Source organism: Vanacampus margaritifer, chromosome 5, assembly GCF_051991255.1.
Source record: "Vanacampus margaritifer isolate UIUO_Vmar chromosome 5, RoL_Vmar_1.0, whole genome shotgun sequence".
NCBI lineage: Eukaryota > Metazoa > Chordata > Actinopteri > Syngnathiformes > Syngnathidae > Vanacampus > Vanacampus margaritifer.
The window spans coordinates 20868267-20884431 of NC_135436.1; the positions used below are offsets into that span (position 1 = coordinate 20868267).

Here is a 16165-nt window from a genome sequence, read left to right on the forward strand (position 1 = left end):
CAAACACTTCTGAATGAACAGCCTATTTCAGTGTCTGTGTTGCCTAGATTAGAAATTTATTGACAATGCATCTGTTTTGGTTTTCAGATGTATTCATTTTTGTGCTGTGCATCCAAGCCGGACTGCCATCTGGTAAGAACAATGACCCTTAAAAGTGTTTATGATCTTACTTTAGCTATTTTAGCAAGTAGCATCTGAAATGTATTTGTGTCTAATAATTTGAAGCCAGTGCAGAGCCATCCCCGATCGAAATTGTTGAGTGTCCAGAGGGAACATACTTCTCCCACCAACACTGCCTAGAGTGCCCCTCGGGTCATTTGTAAGCCACCAACCAAATAAAAAGAAAAGATGAAAGTCATTTTGTAAATGGTAAAAGTATGGATGTTCCACAGTTGTCCTGGAAATGTATCTGCGGCTCAGAGATGTGCCTTGGGAACATTCAATCCATACACAGGCAAAAGCAGGATCAGTGACTGCAAGGTAAGCCAAAAATCTTAAAAGTCTAAACCATCTTACATTTCATTGAGTGAGTTGCCTTTAGCCACAATGAATAAAAGGCATCAATTCAAATTGTTTTCATATGGTTTAACAACGTCTCAGTCCAAGTCCAACACATGCCAAAGATTCACAATGGGGTTAAGGCCATGCCAAGATTGTGTGATTTTTGTTTGTTTGTCATTTTTAGAGCCCCAATAAAACATAGAAGTTGAAAGAAAATAATGACGTAAACAATTGGCATTTGAATGGGGAATCTGCACACAGGGAGCATTGGACTCTGACTTTTGCAATAAATGCATACAGTACTATTTACATTGTAGATTCTCACTGAAGGCATCAAAACTAAATGAACATGTGGAGTTATGTACGTAAGAAAAAAGGGGAAATATGTGAAAACATGTTTTAGATTCTAGTTTCTTCAAAATAGCCACCCTTTGCTCTTGAAGCTCACTGAGGGAATGCCAAGAGTGTGCAAAAAAAAAACAACAGAGCAAAGAGTGACTATTTTGAAGAAACTAGAATATAATACATTTTTTTCCACGTGCATAACCCCACATGTGTTCATTCATAGTTTCGATGCCTTTAGTGAGAATCTACAACGTAAATAGTCACAGGCATATTCTCTTAGGCATAAAGATGTACTGAAGAATTACCAGTGGTGATTATGTCATTTATTATGAATGAGATATTGCATTATGTCATGACTTCCTGTCGTGTGTTTCAGCCTTGTTTACTAGGTCTGATCACGTCTGAGGACCGAGTGGACTGCAGGCTCTGCCCAGCAGGTTTCTCCTGCTTTCCAGCCAATGGAAGCATCTCGTTATGTCCTCCTGGGGAACATTCTCCCGAAGGGATTCTCCAATGTCTAACATGTCCTATAGACTCCGTTTGCACATTTGGAGTTGCACACAAGGTAAGAGATGTTTATTGTGTCTTGTTAAATCAGGGATGTGATTTTTCCGCTAATTCGCGGAATTCCGCTTTTTTTTTTTATCTCCCCCCCAAAAAAAAAAAATCCGATTTTTTTTTTTTTTGTATTTCATTGTGTATGCACATGACTCCGACAGATAACATCTTCTGCTATAACAAAGACATTTGTGGTATGCTCTAATATGAGTTACTTTTCATTTGGTCATGATACAATTATTTGTTCATGAAATTTGAACTCTTCAACATTATTTATGTGTTAACTTAGTAATCACATTAGTTAGATATGATGATATTCTCAGTGATAGTTTTTAAAAGCAAAGGCAGTCCAATGTTTTTGAATGTGACTGATTTTGAGTTGACTAAAACTGCCATTTTATATGGGATAGTTCAATATACATTGAAAATTTATGCTGTTGTTTTGTCTATTTCTTTGTCATGTGAGTGCATTGAAAGTACTTAAAAACACCACCCTGGACCTAGCTGGGTGCCAGCGGCCCCCAGACCTCCGGCTAAATTTTCAGATAATTTCACTTTGGTCAAATCACATCCCTGTTAAATGTATTATTCACCTGCAGCACTTTTATGTTCAACAGTGTGGGCCTGGAAAAGAGCCAAACGTCCATCACACTGAGTGTAATGACTGTCCCCCAGGTTTCTACTCCAGTATGTGGACTACACACTGCCTTCAATGTCCTACAGGTTTGGAAAAAATACCATATTATATAATACATATGAGTACATGTGATCTATAATATCTAAAGGGCCCCTCCGACTTCCATATAGGAAGTTACTGTCCATCCAGTGGGACGTTCCAGCCGCTCACTTGTCCACCTGGCTCAACATCCACACTGGGCCAGACCTCATGTCATAGATGTAATGATACCTCCTCAATGTGCGGGGGAGCCACGCCCCCTCTCTGGAGGCAATCGGACCAAAGGTCAAGTCAACCCACTGCATGTAGACCAGGCACATACAAACACCCACAAGAGGATTCAGTCTGTATTGTGTGTCCAGGAGGTTAGTGTCCATCGCTGCGGTAACACTATATTGTAATATCCATTCCTCCTAGAAGGGAGGTAATAATATCCATGTCTGTAACATATAAAAAGTATGCATATTTTTTTTCATCATAGGTCATTACTGTGATGGAGGTGTAGCAATACCTTGTCCCGCAGGGAGCTATGGTCCCAAAGAAGGTCTCCGGAGGGTGACAGACTGCACAATCTGTCCTGCAGGTAGCAGACTGATTAGAGTGTTGATTAATTATTAAAGTAATCATTACCTCAGCCAAGTGCATTTATGTCAAGTGGGAAGTCAAGTACACACATTTTACTTTCACTGCAGTATATGTTAAAAGTGTTCTTTTCTTATCCACAAATACTCGTCTCTAGGGTTTTACTGTCTGGAAGGGACTTCAGCTCGACCCACCCCTCAGTTCTTGTGCCCACCGGGTTTCTACTGTGAGGAAGGCACCGCCACCCCTCACGGGTCACCTTGCCCTGCGGGAACAGCAGGAGAACAAGTGGGTCAGACAAGTAGGGCAGCTTGCAAAAGATGCAGCGAAGGACGATTCTGTCCAACAGGCAAGTTTGAAGTAATGGCCGACCTCATTTGCAGGAGAAATACACACAAACAAAACAGCGGTGTAATTAAAATCTACCCCTGTGCAAGAGGAAAAGACTGCTCTGATTTAAAAAGCTTAAGTTGGGTACTGTGTGTTTGTATTGACAGGCTCCTCCGCTCCTGGTTTGCTTTGCGCTCGTGGAAGGTTCTGCCCTGCCGGCACACTGGAGGAAGTCTCCTGTCCCCGAGGCACCTTCACCCCTCATCAAGGGGCAATAAGTTGGTTTATATGTCATCATCTAACATGGACAAATAATTAAACACCCTTTTCATAGTCACAGACATGCATTCTTTAAACAGGAAGCTCATGTTTGCCCTTTTAGAATGTGTTTCATGAGATGTCAGTACTGTTACATAAAAGAGAACCTATATAGGACAGTCCATATATTTATGATGATTCATGATGTGAATATGAATCGGAACAGATGGATGCAAAACAAGGCAGAGAAGGGGTTATCGTATACAGAAATAATATGCTGGATGATATTCCAGGAATTAAAGTAAAGAAAATAATATAATGAAATAACATCAAGTTAGTGAAACTATGTAAACTGTTCTAATGTAAATAACAAACAACTTGCATAATGGATCATTCTCAACTGCCTTATTCCCGCCATTAATAATTCTACACACAACATTCCCGTGTCTATGCACTGTAAATGTGCTTTTCCTCCAGGTTCGAAGGACTGTCTCAAATGCCCAGCCGGTTTCTATTGCCCAGAGGGGACAAGTGACCCTGTGCCGTGTCTGCCGGGCTCCTTTAATCCCTTGGAGGGTCAGGCTGAGTTGGCTGACTGCAGAGAGTGCCACGCGGGCAAGGCCTGCACTCGGGTTGCTCTGACGGCTCCAGATGTGGACTGCATGCAAGGGTGAAGAGATTCCGCACATAGAATACAAATTTTGACTATATATTTTGGAAGCCATTCACACTCACTCAATAGGCACTACTTAAAGTACATCTGCACAGTTTGAAGAGACATGTGTTCCTTTACAAAGATAATAATGCTCACTCGACTAAATATTGTAGATTCTCAGCATTATCAGTACTCCTCTCAGTTAAGATGCGGAATGATTTTGAAAAACAATCTAATTGCGAACCCTCACACACCCTCAATATTGTGATTGTGATGTAATATGCAATTATTTTTTCCAGATCATCTAACCATCTATATATTGCAAAACAATATCCGATTTATTATAGACAAATATTTTGGTCTTATAGGTTAGGCATACACTAAAATAAAGGCAAATGAACCATTAATTAATATGAAAGACAGTTCTACTTAAGTTAGAGTTGTTACTTATTAAAACACTTCGACTTGCAGCCTTTTAAGCGTACTATGACATCAAAAAATGCTATCAAACCAAAGTGTGCACCAGAAGTGCCATAAGTCAAACTACAACAATAATGCAAATACATCTGTGACTTCATCACTTCAACTTTTCATGTTTCATGACACAAAGGTATGTAAACATGTGGACTGCACTTCTTAAGGACTGAACTTATCTAGTCGCTATATCAATCGAATTTCAAAACATTCATATATAGATAAAAATAAATCCTACTGACTGAAATGAAGCGTTTGAAGCGATGATGGTTTGATTTGTTCAGCCTTACTCCAAAGCAAACAAAAAACTACAACCCTAGTAATAAACAATATTTTTTGTATCCCATGTGTGGGATACATGTACACCATACCTTCTCTTATGAAAGCAAAAATAATAATAATAAAAAATGTATTACATGCCAAAAATTTGATAGTTTCTCACTTGCCCCTTGTGTATATCTAAATAATTTATTAAGCTTTAGTAGATGAAGAAAAAAGCAAAGTATTTATTGCAAGGCTGCAAGCATGGAAACTATGTTACCTTTTGATTGGAATCTGTGGGATGTCTTACCTAAAGCAAATGGACCTACCCCTTGAACAATATATTGGAAATTGTCTAGTAGGTTACGCTTAAATTGATTATTATTGTCTTTAACTCATGAAATGTCCATTCTTTTTATATTTGTTTTAATGTCTCTGCTTTCTGTTTGTTTTCTTTAATCGCAATAGGTTTGTATGTCCTCCTGGTTCATCTAAACCCAATACCCCAACCAATGCGTGTCCTCCAGGGACACTGAGCAACCGCACGGATCTCGCGGATCGTTCCCAATGTCAGCAATGTCCAGCCCGATACGCTTGTCTACGAGGTTCATTGCCTCTAGTTATTGAAGTAAAAAAAATAGTGCCAAGCATGTTAATCTGGTTACATGTGGCTTCCTTTTATTTTTTACAATGACCAATATTATACTTGTATTACACATATTTCTGACATAGACGTTCTCAAAATTCAATTCCTCACATTTGTTCTTAGGAACAGGTGATATCCACAGACCACCTCTCTCCTGCTCCGTCGGCCATTATTGTCCACCTGGCACCAAGTTCCCCACCCAGTACAAATGTCCCGTTGGCACTTGGAGTGGTCAGAGTGGATTAGAAGCCGAGAGCGAGTGCCAGCCGTGCCCGCAGGGCTGGTACTGTTTGGTGGGATCAGGATCGCCGTGGGGCCGATGCAGCTCTGGGCACTATTGTCCTGAAGGTACACAGTAGTGGAAGTCAGTGTTATATTATGCCGAGGCTGTGAAAATGTTAGAAATGAATCATGTAAAATAGGAACTCTTTCAAGGAAGTAAATCCATGAGTCACTTATGTGCATCCTCAGGGACCGCATATGGCGCCCAGTTTCCTTGCCCTGCAGGCACATACAGCATCTACATGGGCAACAGGCAGAAAGAAGATTGCCTGCTTTGCCCTGAAGGCTCATTCTGTCTCGAAGGCACCTCAAAACCTGCCCCCTGCCCCATGTAAGCACCGACTCTATATTAAATATCCGAGAGATTTGTGCAAGTTTAGTATTTACACTCCCATCCCGCCTTCTTCCAGCTCAACATTTCGCCGTGTGAAAGGAGGTCAGACACTAGAGGACTGCTCCATTTGCCCCGCCGGTTATTTCTGCTCCCACTCAGCCACTGTTAACCCCAAAGTGTGCGGCGCCGGCAGATACTCTGTAAGGCCCATCGCCCACCATCTATTGTGACTGGTCAACTGATCAGTAAGAATCAGATCATGTTTGTAGTCTCATCCCGACGATGCTATTTATTTATTTTTTTACATTTTCAGCCTCCACAGTGATACGTCTCATATTAGTCACCTTCTATCTGTAGAAGAGAGGAGCAAGTTTTATTATGCAGTCCAACCTCTATGATGCATTCTGTGACGCTGGTTTACTTCCAAGTTCTAATTTTAAACTAAGTTTCCTATAAGAAGTAATTTGTTTCAAAGTTCAAACTCTTACCATCGTTAAATATTTATTAACTGTGCAGGGAGTTTTTTTTTAATAACACTAAAGCACTCTATTATTATTATTATTATTATTATTATTGAAATTGTGCAAATACTGAGTAGGAATTGTGGCGATATAGTGTGAAAGAGATTCAGATTTTTGGGGTGTGGCTGTAACGGGCCTACTGACTCTGTACCATGTACTTACTGTATCTGATTTATTTTTTCATGTAATCTGAACAGTACAATTAACCCCCCCATCCCACACACACACACACACACACACACACGCACACAAAATCCAACCGAGACATTTAAATTGAATAAGTATCCGATGTGACTGCGGTCTCGATGCTCAGGTCGCGCTCATCTGACCTTTATGCCATAAACATAAACAACAAAGATTCACATTTGAGAGCAGAGATTTTGAAGCCTATTCATTTTGTATCGTTACCTTCTTAACATATTGGATTAAGCCATATTTTGATTAAAATAAATAGATACACTTTTTTTTGTGCCTTTAACAGCTCCTTATCATGCTGGCTACCTCTGCTAAAATTAGTTAAATAAATTATAAATGATATTAATTCTACCGCTGAAATGAAATTCTTAATACATATAATATAACCGGTTTAGTTTTGTTGTGTTTTCTGTATAAAAAATGACATAGGCCATTATTTTAAAATGGTGATGATATAATCATATATCCATCCATCCATTTTCTGAAACGCTTAAATCATTGAAATTTTTCCGAATTGTTCACAACACTCTCATTTATTGCGTGTTAAATTCAGATTTTAAAAACAGATTTATTTTTACATAACAAGCATTTTAATTGTTTTGCACTGTAGTACATGCAGTGAGCAGCCAAACCCTTTTCCATGTATAGCTTGAATGAGCTGTGTTTGGCCTTTGAGGCATATTTTGCCAGATTTTTTTGGTTGAACTCCAAACTATACAGATTTGTTGTTTCCACTGCACTCTGAGTATTGTTTCTTCAACTTTCCATTTTCATCTCCTCGCTTTGCCTCTTGAGTTTGCATCTTGTGGTGTTCCTCCCCCATACTGGTGGATATCTTTAACATCAACAACTTGCTGAATCTTCCTCCATAACTTTCTATGTGCGTGTGTGTGTGTGTTTGTGTGTGTGTGTGTGTGTGTAGGACGAAGGTGCTGCAGAATGTTCTCCATGCTTGCCAGGCCACTTCTGCAGCAACGAGACCACAAGTGAGGAAACCATGCGAAGTGTCATGGTGTGCCCTCCAGGCTTTCTCTGTTCTCAGGGCTTGGCACGAGACCCTCGACGGTCGGCCACCCTCTGTCCTCGTGGCTTCTACTGCCCCGGAGGTGGCATTGTGAGTTTGATAAATGGACATCCAGGCTTATTACTGCTGCTTGTAACATCTTGGCACGTTTCCTTGCAGGACCCCAACCCAATTCCCTGCCCTAATGGTACCTACAGTGAGCATCCTGGTTTAAGTGAGATCAGTGCGTGTGTCTCGTGTCCTGAGGGAAAGTACTGTTATTCTCAGCTGCCAGAGGAGCACCCCATTACAACACCTGTAAGATTACAACGATCGTGCATGTTTCACTACTGGCCCCTTGAGTAAAAAATAAAAACATTTATAAACTAGGGGTGTCAGGCAATTACATTTTTTATTGTAATTAATCGCATTACTTCAATAGTTAACTCGCAATGAATTACAAATTTTATCTGTTCTATATGTACAATAACATGTACAATGAAATATTTTTTCCTAAGTTTTCATACTCTTGTTAACATAAAAGTGGCAAAAAATGTTAAACTTATAGAAATATAGCTGCATCTTTTAGTCATTGATACAGTAATTTAATAATAATTCATAAAATTGAGTTAAAATTAAATAGATGTACTGTACAGTAAAAAAAAACGAGCGTGATATTGATTTTTCTTGAGGTAATTTTTTTTGCCACTAGATGGCATAATTGCATTTGTAAGCTGTTGGTGACAGCCACTGCATTTTTCTTTCCATATTAAGAGCTATCTAATCTTTAACATGAAGTGACTTGTGAAATTTTGCAATTTTTTTAAATTGTAAAATAAAATTTGACCCCAGTCCCCACAAATATATGCCTTTTTATCAAATTTAGCACTGCTAAATTTTGACGTGGACCTGTCTGCTGCATTGCGACTGTAAATCCTCCAGTACAGGCTTTCCAAGTGAGGGCTGGTCATTAATAGCGCGTAAAAAAAAATTGTGGCGGAACTTTAAATGAACTCAAAATTAACACACACATTTTGACCCCCTAATATAAGCTTATATACTTGTTCCACAGTATAATAACTTGACACAAACCTATTCCTATACTGTAGACCGGCCTTTGCCCTGATGGGCATTACTGCCCTACCGGGACTGGCTACCTGTATTCCAACCCCTGCCAAGCTGGGCAATACAGGAGCTCTGCATCTGGTCACAGTGGAGAGGTTTGTATTCCATGCCCGTCTAGGCACTACTGTGATAGACCAGGAATGCACACTCCTTCTATCTGCCCTCAGGTGGGAATACACACTATTTTATAGACTGACACAAGATTTCCAATAGTGCATGTAACTTGTCTTTTATTAGTGCCTACCTATCATTGCCTTTATAGGGTTTTTACTGTCCTGAAGGATCTTCCTCCACCCAAACTTGTCCTGAGGGAAGTTATGGCTCACGCTCAGCTCTCAGTGATGAGTCTGAGTGTTCCCTTTGTGGTGCAGGTTGGCACTGCAGTGGTGTAGGCCTGGCAGAACCCTCTGGCATCTGCAAAGGTGGATTCTACTGCAGAGAGGGAGCCAAGTTTGCAGTATGTAACCACTGAGTTGTAAGATTTTTTTACAAGGGATTCTGCCTGATGTTGTTACCATTTTCAGTAGTGGAAAGAGACTGTATACAGAAATAAAACAGTACTGTACTCTTCTTCTTGGCTTTATTCATATCTACATGTTGTTCATGTTGTCCACTTGAGCATCTTTATTGTGTCTATATCTAGAGTCCAGTGGACGGAAAGACAGGTGGTTTGTGTCCTCCAGGAAGTTACTGTCCACCAGGTTCCTCCTCACCTATTCCATGCCCCCCTGGCACCTTCAGCAACAGCTCTGGTCTGAGCAGACCTCAAGATTGCATCAGCTGTCCACCAGGGTAACCCCCCCACACCCCAAAAAAACCCAAATGAACACTTTCTTTAATACAGAGTGGCTCCCACAGTATTGTGCTTCTCTCCCTTGAAGGTTGTGTTGTTTAGGTTCAAACAACACCTCACCTTCAGGCCCCTGCTCTCCTGGATATTACTGCACTGGCGGTTCAGCTTCTCCTATTCAGCATGAAGCAGAGCAGGGTCATTATACAGTAGAAGGAGCAGTCAGGCCAGAGCCTTGTCCTCTTGGAACTTTCCAGCCAGTATGAACAAAAACTGAAGTTGTGCTGAGCTGATGCATATGTAGTATAATTACCTACTTCAGGATTGTTTTCTCTTATCCTCCAAAGCGTCAAGGTGCACAGTCGTGTATGCAGTGTCAAGGAGGTCGACTGTGCAACCAGACAGGCTTGTCCCAGCCACCGCTGTGCCCAAGAGGATACTACTGTCCTCCAGCGTCTTCTTTTCCCCGCCCCTGCCCTACAGTCAGTTTCGTGCATAATTTGTACAGTGAAGCATACGCACCCCTGTTCAAATGCCAAATTTTGTGATCTTAAAAAATAGCCCAATATAACTGTGAACTAGTTTAAGTTTAGTTTTATTGAGCCATTACAAAATCTCCCAAATGTGGGAAAATGTGTTATATTGTTCAATAAAATGAAGGTTGAAAATTTTGGCCATAACTCCAAAAGTTATATTTGGTGCAAACACAAAACTGCTCATCCCTAGGAACACCATACCTTCAGTGAAGTCATGTGGAAGGCAGCACCATGCTTTGTGGCTTTGCATTTGTTTTTTTCAGTTGGAACTGGGTCTTCATATAAGGTGGAGAGAATTATGAACAGTTCAAAATAGCAGTTAGTGTTAGCACAAAACTTTTGGGCTTCTGCCTAAAAAGTGTCAGGAAAAGGCCACATCCCAGTTTAAAAAGGGTGTGCACACTTCTGTATTGACACTATTTCAGTCATTTACTTTTACTTCCCCTTCCTAAAAGATGAAAAAAGTGAAAAATTTTCAATTGATTTGCACAGGTCACAAAATTCTGGCATCTAAACACTGGTGTGTAGACTTTTTATGTCCATTTTATATATATATATATATATATATATATATATATATATATATATATATATATATATATATATATATATATATATATATATATATATATATATATATATATATATATATATGTATATGTGACTGGGGCTAGTGGTAATAATATTACATAAATTATATATAATGTTATAATTCAGGGGTGGTATTCCGATGAGCCCGGTGGTGAAGATGTGCAGCATTGTCGGCCATGTGAGGCAGGATGGTTTTGCAGTAAATCTGGCCTCTCTGACCCGGAGGGCCTCTGCGACCCTGGGCATTATTGCACCTCGGCAGCCTCCGCAGCCTCTCCAGTAAGACACCAATAAAATGACTCAAGCACTAGATACTCATCCTACATTATGTGATCAATTCTGAGTGGTATTCTATTATTTTTCAATGTTTGAATTACTGTTTTTATTTTAATTAATTATTTCATTTGAGTACGACTTCTTTTTTAATCCCAAGAAACTGAAGCAAGGGCTTTATCAAACAATTAAAATATGATAAAAATAATGAATGATCATTTGATGACTCTACAGTTTATTCCCTCAGATTGCTGTGGACTCTGGGGGGGTGTGTCCTGCAGGCTATGTTTGCCCCAGAGGGACAAAACACCCTCAACAACACCCCTGTCCTGTTGGAACTTGGAGTAACACTGTGGGGGCCCAAAACTTGTCCTACTGCCTGCCCTGCCCCCCTGGACTTTACTGTAACTCAACTGGAATAAGACAACCTTCAGGGACATGTGACACAGGTGATGTATCCATTTCAGTGTATTTAAAGTATATATGTAAAAAAATAAAAATAAAAATCCTACAATACCTCATATTATTACATTTGTGCCCTTTTATTTGGATTATAAAGTTTGAAATTATAACTCAATAAAATTTCATTTTAATGGTAATGTAAAAGGTCACAGTAAAAAACAAAAAACAGTTCAATTAAAAGCGCTTCCAAATAATTTCCTTTGACGGCCCTATGAAGCTAATTGATATTGGCCTTTATATTGTGCTTGGTTAAAGAGGTTAAATTGACCAATAAAGATTAAACACTATTGCTGATTAAAAAAAAACCTTAATGTCTTCCACACTTTTTTTTTTTTTAAAGGGTTTTATTGTTCAGGGGGCTCAATGTCTCCGAAGCCATTTGATGGTTTGACAGGGGACATTTGTCCTGTTGGACATTACTGTCTCATGGGTTCAGCCTCCCCTACACCATGCCCTGACGGGACCTACACAAACGCAACAGGTACTGCAGAAGTCAGATCAAATGAGGTCAGTATGGAATAAAGATGTGTTTTTAAATACTTTTTGTATTTGAAGGTGCAGAAGCATGCCGAGATTGCCCCCCTGGGAGCTACTGTCTATCAGGGGAGGGTATTCAACCTTGCCCGTTAGGTCACTATTGTCTTGCGGGGGGTGTTGAGGGCATCCTGCCCTGCCCTCCTGGCACATACAACCCTCAGCTGGGCTTCAGCCAAGTGGAGCAGTGCCTCATTTGTCCAGCAGGTGAGAGCATTGTCTCATGCTTGTTGTCATCACTTAGCGAAAACAACACTGAAAAGAAATCTCTCAACGCTTTAAAATATAGACCAGTTCTATGTGTTGTATTTAATGTATGGTGAATGCTTATCTCTCTGATGATATATTTTTTAAAATTTTATTTTATTATGACTTTCTGTTTCTTTCTCTTTTTTCCCAATACTTCTTAACAGGCGTCTACTGTGAGGACTGGGGTCTCTCTGAGCCCACTGGGCCCTGCCAGGCTGGTTATTACTGCATAGCAGGTAATTTAAATTTGTCAATCTTACCCCATCATACAGATGAGCTGGATCCCAAATACAACCTTTTTAAAGGTGTAAACTTCCCAAATCCGGATGGAAACTACAGCATTGGAGTTGGAGGAGCATGTCCAAAGGGAAGGTACTGTCCTGAGGGGACCAGTCTCCCATTACCATGTCCTGTTGGAACCTACTCAGACCGGTGAGGGAACAAGAATGTGACACATATCTTAGAAAGTAGACATTTTGCATTACCAAATTACTTTGTGTGTGCTTTTTAGTCTTTATGTGACGGACATCACTGGCTGCAGCTCGTGTCCAGCAGGTCAATTCTGTGCCACTGAAGGTCTGAGTCGACCCTCGGGAAAATGTCAGACAGGATTTTACTGTTCAGGTGGAGACTCAGCAGCCACAGGTAGCATTACTAAGTTTTTGTGTCCTTTTCTTACAGAAATGTAAGAAATCATGGCAAACAGTTTTTTGTTCATATATTAAAGTATGCTTTCTGGAAAAGTTTTTCTTTTTAGTTAAAAGCGACTTTATCTAGTGGCCAAAGGTAGAATCCAGGTTGACTTTCTGTGCCTCTCAGTAAATAATAAATCATTGGTGCCGTGGACCACCAGCTGCATCGTAAGCTAAGATAGCTCGCTAGCTGGGAAAACACTCTCTCTTGGGCTGAAGAAATGACTACAATTTCATTTAAGTTGTAAATGTAGGTCGGTCTTTCTGATAGCGTTTAGGCCAGAATAGATGGTCTGCTGTGACCACTCACCACTGCTAAAACCCCAGTTTTAGCAGCGTATAGCCAGTAATTGTATACAAACAAGCCCATGGTAATAATAATGTTTACCGAGGTATTAATATTTTATTCATATTCACAGCACTGTATTTACAAATTGAATATAGTGATGTAGTGCTAATTTGAATGTGGAGAGAGGTATTACAAAAACAGATGCCGACAAATGCAGGCAATGTGAACGCGTGAGGGTGTTTTGTTGACAGTGATACATGAATTAATCAGGCTTTATCACAAGATTCATCATAATAACGGCTTAACAGTCATGATCGCAGCAATTTGCCGCATCTAATTGCTTATCCCTCCCCAGGCTCAGAGGGAGGTCTTTGCCCACCCGCTCATTACTGCCTGGAAGGCAGTACAATCCCAGCATCCTGCCCAGCTGGATCCTACACAAACCTCACAGGACAGTCGGTGTGTTCGCCCTGCCCTGCTGGCTACTACTGCCCTGAGAAGACGAGCGACTTCGCCAAGTTTCCCTGCCCGCCAGGGTTCTATTGTCCAGATGGTAAGCTCACATAAAAACACCTGAAGACCTCTTTGTGTGGACACTTAATTAGGTACACCATGTCATAAATTTCACTCAAAAACAACACTTATACAAAATGAATCATTCTAATTATGAATTTTAATTTAAAATATGCATCTTTTTGCCGAATAATGCTGCATACTCATTACTGCACTGTACTTCTGTTTACCCTTTATTGTGTATTCTTTGGTTTTATGAGATGCTTTTACATTTTGTTTCATACAATTATGCATTTTTGGCTCTGATAAAGGAAGAACCAACTTAATCTTGGTGTAAATCCAGATGAAGATGTGAGGCATGAAGTAGCAAAACTGTCATTTTCCACAATGACCTTAATTTCTTCGTCAAGAATGCTTAATGCTTATGACAAAAAGTAGGTCTGTAGTCACATTTTTAAAGGTAGAATGTTTGACTCTCATATTAGATACTCCTTACATTATGAATTTGTGCTAACTGTTGGGAAAATACCACAGTTGAGCAGTCCTAAATGTGTTGTATGCACACTGTAGGTACAAGGCATGCCACTCAGTATCCATGCCCTCGTGGCTACTACAACCCCGAGCGCATGACCCAGAGTCTGGACAGCTGCTTGCCTTGCCCCCCTGGACACTACTGTGAAAAGGAGAGGCTGACTAATGTGTCTGGAAAATGCAAAGCTGGTCAGTAATGAGTATTTATTTATTAGTTTTGTTCATTGAGCTAAAAAGTCATTTATCATTGCTAGTGCACACAGTCTTCTATTTCTAGGGTCCAGTATTAAGCAGTACTGCACAAAGAGCCTTTTTATTCAAGACTGTTATGTCAGGTCAAGGCAATTTTATTTGTATAGCACCAATTTACGACAAAGGTTATTCTCAAAGCACTTTGTAGGACCACACTGCTCACACACTGAGACCAACTAAACCCCGCATGAGCAATCACTAAGGAATGGAGGCAAGGAGAAATACACTCTTGAACAGACCCAAGGTTCAGTGTGGGGTTGGTGGTTTGCCATGACTGTGTACTAAACATAATGTAAAAGTCAATTAAACATTTCTTATACAAAACTACATAACCATGCCTCAAAATCAGCTAGCTTAATGCTAACGCATAATGGTGAACGCTATACACAAATATAGACCATCTGTGTTTTTTTGTCATCAAGGCCATTTTGATGTCATCCACTTCTTCAAAACAGGTCTTGAAGAGGAATAAAATAATTTTGTCCTCTTTGCGTGTTCCAAAAATGAAGATAGATTTAATGTAAGAAAAATACGCCTTTGCAAAAATGATTTTTAATCAATCAGAGATCTCTGGACAGATAAACGACTCTATCATCACTTAAACATCGTGGGATTCAGAACGTCAAATGTGGCTCTTCCGCGTGCACAACGGTTTCTTATAGTTAAAAAGACCTCCTCTCTTTCATTTGTAGACAAAACATACTCTCTGGTACTTTTCCGTGAGCGATGGCGAAAACAGAGTCAGATGTGGGTGTTCAAAACAGATTCTGTTCTCAAGGACCAAATGTGTTTTCGCACAAAGCGCTGAGAAGGAACTTTTTTAGACTAAATAGTATGACCCAGTTTAAGGTCGGATTATACCGAAATCAACACCATCTGCTCTGCACAGGACACAAAACATTTCGACAAGGTTAATATAAAGAATTAAAATGTTAATAATGTGTAACAATGGTTAATAAAATAAAATGAAGTATTAAAAATGTTACAATATCTATCAGTCTTCAATATCATAAGTATACATTTAAGAGTTTTCAAAACTCTCTAATCAGTCTGTTGTATTTATTGCATCAGCAACATGCTACAAGTCACAAACTTGCGTTATCTGCCTCCAACCATGTTCTGTCATCTTCTTTTGTATTATTTTTCTGTCTCATATCCTTAACTGTCACACTCTTCACATGCATTTGTTCCTCTCAGGTTGGTTTTGCGTCTCAGCAGCGTGGAACTCGCAGCCATTTGACCTGGATAATTATACAAATGCCAACTGTCTATGCCCTGCCACTTCCACAGGGGGTCGCTGCCAGCCGGGCTTTTACTGCCCAGCAGGCAGCTCGGAGCCCCTTCCTTGTCTCCCTGGAGCCTTCTGTAACATTTCAGGTAATTAGAATGTGAAAAGCCAAGTCACAACCTCCATTATGATAAAAATATTGGATTCATTGGAATGTGTAACGAGTGAAGTATCCTTTATATGATATGCAAATCTTCTGTGGTTGATCAACAGGTTTGGCTTTGCCGATGGGTCCCTGTTCTCCAGGTTATTATTGTGAAGGAGGAGCCATTGAATCCAAGCCAACAGATGGTGAAACAGGCAGCATCTGTCCGAGTGGGACATACTGTGGTAAACCCTGCTTTACTGCCTTGGAACAGAAGTTTCGCTAATTGCCAATAAACATTTTAAGTGAGCTTATCAAAGGGTATTTAGTAAAA

At 40.0% G+C, this 16165-nt stretch overlaps 1 protein-coding gene across 13 annotated transcripts in view; it reads left to right on the forward strand.

The window, feature by feature from the left end:
* LOC144052618 (uncharacterized) overlaps window positions 1-16165 on the forward strand; it is a 74767-nt gene that overhangs the window by 3198 nt on the left and 55404 nt on the right. For all 13 annotated transcript variants that reach the window (XR_013294260.1, XM_077566849.1, XM_077566850.1 and 10 more), the window contains exons 2-33: window positions 88-132; window positions 226-319; window positions 393-480; window positions 1223-1411; window positions 2022-2127; window positions 2212-2445; window positions 2562-2663; window positions 2820-3011; window positions 3160-3270; window positions 3728-3920; window positions 5109-5245; window positions 5410-5634; window positions 5758-5899; window positions 5979-6102; window positions 7541-7732; window positions 7802-7939; window positions 8731-8913; window positions 9009-9203; window positions 9390-9538; window positions 9628-9796; window positions 9884-10018; window positions 10790-10942; window positions 11184-11385; window positions 11739-11879; window positions 11954-12139; window positions 12346-12417; window positions 12487-12613; window positions 12693-12826; window positions 13518-13715; window positions 14246-14395; window positions 15656-15835; window positions 15960-16076. Coding sequence is in view for 12 of the 13 variants with exons in the window: in XM_077566849.1 (XP_077422975.1) it covers window positions 2094-2127; window positions 2212-2445; window positions 2562-2663; window positions 2820-3011; window positions 3160-3270; window positions 3728-3920; window positions 5109-5245; window positions 5410-5634; window positions 5758-5899; window positions 5979-6102; window positions 7541-7732; window positions 7802-7939; window positions 8731-8913; window positions 9009-9203; window positions 9390-9538; window positions 9628-9796; window positions 9884-10018; window positions 10790-10942; window positions 11184-11385; window positions 11739-11879; window positions 11954-12139; window positions 12346-12417; window positions 12487-12613; window positions 12693-12826; window positions 13518-13715; window positions 14246-14395; window positions 15656-15835; window positions 15960-16076 (4315 nt within the window). In the remaining variant the exon portion in view is untranslated. The remainder of the gene's footprint in view (window positions 1-87; window positions 133-225; window positions 320-392; window positions 481-1222; window positions 1412-2021; window positions 2128-2211; window positions 2446-2561; window positions 2664-2819; window positions 3012-3159; window positions 3271-3727; window positions 3921-5108; window positions 5246-5409; window positions 5635-5757; window positions 5900-5978; window positions 6103-7540; window positions 7733-7801; window positions 7940-8730; window positions 8914-9008; window positions 9204-9389; window positions 9539-9627; window positions 9797-9883; window positions 10019-10789; window positions 10943-11183; window positions 11386-11738; window positions 11880-11953; window positions 12140-12345; window positions 12418-12486; window positions 12614-12692; window positions 12827-13517; window positions 13716-14245; window positions 14396-15655; window positions 15836-15959; window positions 16077-16165) is intronic.